At 38.6% G+C, this 5,170-nt stretch overlaps 1 protein-coding gene across 1 annotated transcript; it reads left to right on the forward strand.

Annotated features, from left to right (window-relative positions):
- Nucleotides 1-1,100: 1,100 nt before the first annotated feature.
- LOC119475219 (beta-crystallin A1-like) lies at nt 1,101-3,461 on the forward strand. Its single transcript, XM_037747708.1, has 6 exons — nt 1,101-1,150; nt 1,462-1,524; nt 1,678-1,796; nt 2,238-2,379; nt 2,468-2,610; nt 2,798-3,461. Exons 2-6 carry the CDS (start codon nt 1,486-1,488, stop codon nt 2,943-2,945), a joined length of 591 nt encoding a protein of 196 aa, XP_037603636.1. The 5' UTR covers nt 1,101-1,150; nt 1,462-1,485; the 3' UTR covers nt 2,946-3,461.
- Nucleotides 3,462-5,170: the final 1,709 nt, after the last annotated feature.

Below are 5,170 nucleotides of genomic sequence, written 5' to 3' on the forward strand. Positions count from 1 at the left end.
CTGCCAACAAACTTGTCCTTCTTCCCCTCGCACCACAGACTGCTGCATTTGTTGTGATCTATAAAAGAGCCTGATTAGATTTCCAACACGACCACCATCTTCCTATTTCTAATCCGGTGTTAATGTCATTGATCCAGTTTTTACAGCCGTCATGAAACTTGGTATTCAAGTTTCAGGAAATTAGATCACCTATTGTTGAAATGCATTTTCAAACGAGTCAACGCAGGGTGGAGACAAACAATTGATCCGAGTCTTGACAAACAAAATGGTGATAGATTGCACATGTATTAAAGAGCAGGGACCCTGGAAGTCAATTAGAGTTGGGGGTGCTGCGACAAACTCACCCCACACTATGAGGTCATACAATAAAAAACGGATAAAAAACAAAATATCCCGCCGCAAACATCTGTGTACTACACAGTAAACAATGAGAAAAACAATATATAAGTTCAAATATTTCTATTACAGACTGATGATTTTTTAAATTACTGATCCAGCAAGTGTGAAGCATGTGATTGGTTGAATATATGTAATTATCCAATAATTTAAAGTAGATATGACTTTGACTAACTGACTAATGATTGATTAGTTTAGTGTTTATGGCTTTATTTGGAGTTTGTCATGCAAAATAAGTGGCTTTTGGAAAATTCACCTCTTTATACTAACATTAATATGATGACAAAAGGCTACAAGTAGTTTCCAAGTGTCATTTTTGCCTTTGATAAATCACGATATTAATTTCAACCATGCTGTGAATGACTATGAAAAAAAAGCTTGGGATTGAATCAAAAATAAATCAAAACAGCAACATGAAGTGTTTTAACACTGAACTGCAATTTCACTATTTGATAATAGATCTACATTCTGGTGGAGCTTGTTTTTCCCCAACGTATAGATTCACGACAGAGGTAACGCAGTACAGACGTGAGCCCTCTTTGTGTTTGCATGAATCACTGTGTGTCTGTGTGTTAACCCCTCTGTGGCTCACACAACAAAACAATGGAGTCCAAAGCAAAGTGCTGACATGGGTCCAAGCGTGCCACCCCCCCACCCCCGGCCCCTGTCACCCGTGGGTGTATATATACCCCCATACACACCACCTCTGCAGACCATTCAGTGGAACCCTGCGACACACAGTTCACCAGTTTGGGTAGGTCAAACCAGTTAACAATACAGCACAGCTTCCCAACATGATGTAAGGTTCTCTGATGCTACATATCAACTAACAACAGGGAGTCTTAATTGGCTGCAGTGAAGACAGAGTGGCTTGTTTATTACCTTTACTGCACATAAGGGAGTCATTTTTAAAACAAATCAAGGAAAGGAAATAGCAGGTACAAGCCTTAGAGAAAGCTAAAATGCCACCTAGAGTAGCAGACAGGATGACGCATAGCTGGTTATTTATTATACAGGTTTGTTTTTTAGACTTTTTTTCATCAGTGTCTGTGTATTTCCCCACAGGTACTACTGAAAAACAAGACAAAAATGGCTCTGACAAATCCAATGCCCATGGGCCCTTGGAAGGTAAGCATACAAACGCTTAACACTACATTACCCATGAGCACAGGGAGCAGCAAGAAGTTCCAATGCATGATGAGGCACAGTTTCAAATATTATGTGTCTTTTTTGTGTGTGGCTAACTCACCTTCATTCATCCTTTTGCATTGTGTTTTACAGATCACCGTGTACGATCAGGAGTACTTCCAGGGTAGGCGTATGGAGTTCACCGCCTGCTGCCAGAACATCATGGAGTGTGGTATGGAGAACATCCGCTCCCTGAAGATCGAGTGTGGCGCGTACGTACCCAGAGAGCATTTCCCCACTTTTGGAAAAGATAGAGATGATTTAAAGGGGACATATTATGCTCATTTTCAGGTTTATACTTGTATTTTGGGTTTCTACTAGAATATGTTTACATGCTTTAATGTTCAAAAACCCTCTGTCTGAAATGCTCCGTTTTAGCACCTGTCTCTTTAAGACCCCCTCTCGAAAAAGCCCAGTCTGTTCTGATCACATGTTTTCTGATCCAGGCAGCCCACAAAAAACTGAGTGGGTTGTCTTATTTCACAGTTTATGGGTTGTTAGGCACCCCAGATACTCAAATGTCTGAGCACAAGCACTGAAATTTTTTTTCATATGTCCCCTTTAAAAACAAAAATGGAGCAACTTTTTTAGATTCTGAAATTGTTTATATTTCCTTGATTTCTGACTTTATTATTTTCACTCTCTGCTTACAGCTGGGTGGGCTACGAGCACTCCAGCTTCGTCGGCCAGCAGTTTGTCCTGGAGAAGGGAGACTACCCTCGCTTTGAGGCCTACAGTGGCAGCAACTCCTACCGCATTGAGAGGATGATCTCCTTCAGGCCCATCTGCTGTGCTGTAGGTTTAACATACAACACAGTAACAGTTCACTTTAGGCTTAACTTCATCGCAGGTTGTGCTAAACCTTTTCTCCTCCTTTGTACAGAACCACAAGGAGTCCCGCATGACCATCTTCGAGATGGAGAACATGACCGGTCGTCAGTTCGAGCTGTGTGATGACTATCCTTCTCTGCAGGCCATGGGCTGGATGAACAACGAGGTTGGATCCATGCACATTCAGAGCGGAGCGTAAGTCCATCCTCACGATGTTTGAAGCTTTACACACCTTCAGTTTGTCCTGAGCAACAGCTGCAAACATGCACTGGCTGGAGATATTGCACAAGAGTCTGCTTTGGGCACCTTCAGCTTCTTACATAACTATTTTTAACTACTTGATTATGTAAGTGTAAATGCATGTTCTTGTTTATTTCTGCAGCTTTGTGTGCTACCAGTACCCTGGCTACCGTGGCTACCAGTACATCATGGAGTGTGACTGTCGCGGAGGAGAGTACAAGTGTTACCGTGAGTTTGGCTCCCACTCCCAGACTCCCCAGATTCAGTCCATCAGGAGGATCCAGCACTGAGAGGGGGACGCTTCCATCACACTTCCTTATCTCCTCCTCCTCCTCCTCTCCCTCCTCCTGCACTTCCATCCCTCCTTCTCTTCCTCCTCTCCCCCAACCTCCATCTCCCTGGCTCCGTTGGTCCGGCTAGTCAAAGCAGGATCCCGGGCTGGACTTCAGGTGCTTACTGGTGTCAGTTGTTCAACAGCACTTTTGCATTTTTTAAAGAAACATCACAAAAGAAAGGAAAGATGTAAGAAAGACAGAGTTGAGAGAAAAAGCTGAATCAGTGTGAAAGAGAGGCCTCATCTGCCGAGGTTGGCTGCAGAACGGTGAAAACACCTCAAAGTTTTTGCTCTTTTTCATCTCTACCATTGATGGCACCATCATCATCATCATCGTCATTGTCTTCTACATCAACATGATCACCAATCTTGCTGTTATACTGTGATTTCTGCCTATGTTCAAGACGATGAATAAAGAGAAAGAGCAAAGAAACAGAGAGATTCACAATACGAGTGACATGTACCTCAATTACATCTTTGTCTTGTCTTTCTATACTGACACTTTGATGCCACTGGTGAGCCGCAAAGCTCAAATTATAATAATCAACCTGCAAAACATGAACTTTAGTAATATTAATTGGACAAAAAATCTCTTTAAACCCCACTGATCTGTCATAGAGTTGTCCAACTCGACAGAACTTAATTTAGTTAAGTCTCAAAGTTTTCAAATATATCAAATATGTGGTATATGAATTTTTGGGAAATAAGTGAAATTGTGTACAAGATATCTGCAATATTTGAATATGATTAAATGGTGCAGCCATAAAAAAAAACATGGCGACATGAGATTGACTATTTCAGTAAAAATCCTAGTGCTTCAACGAAGAGCTGGGATAAATTGATACAGAATAATTAAGACGTCAAACTATTTGGAATTAGATGATTTTATCCATCTTAATGCTAGTTAAGGGGAAATTAAAGGGAAAACCTGACATTAAGAGGTTAAATACCCACAAACAAACTGCATTTGAGTAGGGTTGACCTGTCTTGTCACATTGTATGTGTATTGCACACTAAACCAGAATCTGAAACTTTCTGAATCAGAATCAGAAATACTTTATTGATCTCCAGGGGAAATTGGGGCATTATAGTTGTTCCTGTATAAACATAAAGAAATGTAAGAAAATAGAAATAAAGGAGTATGTAATATGTAAATTATGTACATATTGCAACAATATAAAAAAAAAATATATAAAGAAATATAAGTACTAAAATTAAACATAAGAAAATGAGAATATAAAACATGTGAAATATGAACAAAAATTTGCATTAAGACGTGCGAAATATATAGTATATAACCACTGTGCAAAAAAGTAAATACAAAATTCTTATAAGTAAATACAAAAAGCTGGGAAGTGGGATCTATTAAGTGTGTTAAATATAAATGCCAGAATAAATAAGAAATGAATAAGAATATTTCTTGAAATGTGCAGTATAAAGGCAGTATTATTACAACTTGCACAGTTGAATTATTGCACAACTTATTGTACATTTAAGTCAGTATTTTATATATATATATATTTAAATTGGGAGTTCAAAATGTCAGAAACATGCGTCTAAAGCTTTTTATGGATGCAAAATGAATTTCAGTGCAAACTGACAATAAAATTGTATCATATCGTATCGTATCGTTAAGGAGAATAAACAAATCTATAACAACTAAGATAGATTAAAATGGGTCCATGTTGTGAGCCATATTTGTGAATGATATGGGAAATTTACAGAAGTCTCAGTCTGCCTCACATCCTACCTATTGATGAAAAAGATCCAGAAAAAGCCTCTTTGGTTGGAGTCGTTGCTCTCTACCATAACACAGGCTGTAGATTGTTTCAGAATTATATTACTTCCTTGCAAAATTTAAGTTTTAGATATATACTTAAGAAGCAATCACATTTGTTGTCCCTGCATATATAAGCTGAAATGTCTTTTAATTGTCTTGCTATTTTGAAAACTAATTTACTTTGGCTTTAGCTGAAAAATTATGATGGACAGATGCTGTGATAATCTTTAAATGTTACATGTAGGCCTACCAGTATTGGAAAGTGACCAAGTACATTCACTCTTGCACAATTTTGAGACACTTGCTCTTTACTTGAGTATTTCCATATCCTACTTAATACTTCAGTGGGAAATTATTGTCATTTTAACTCCGCTAACTTTATCTAAGAGTTACTTCAGATT

The sequence above is a fragment of the Sebastes umbrosus genome, chromosome 17, assembly GCF_015220745.1.
Source record: "Sebastes umbrosus isolate fSebUmb1 chromosome 17, fSebUmb1.pri, whole genome shotgun sequence".
NCBI lineage: Eukaryota > Metazoa > Chordata > Actinopteri > Perciformes > Sebastidae > Sebastes > Sebastes umbrosus.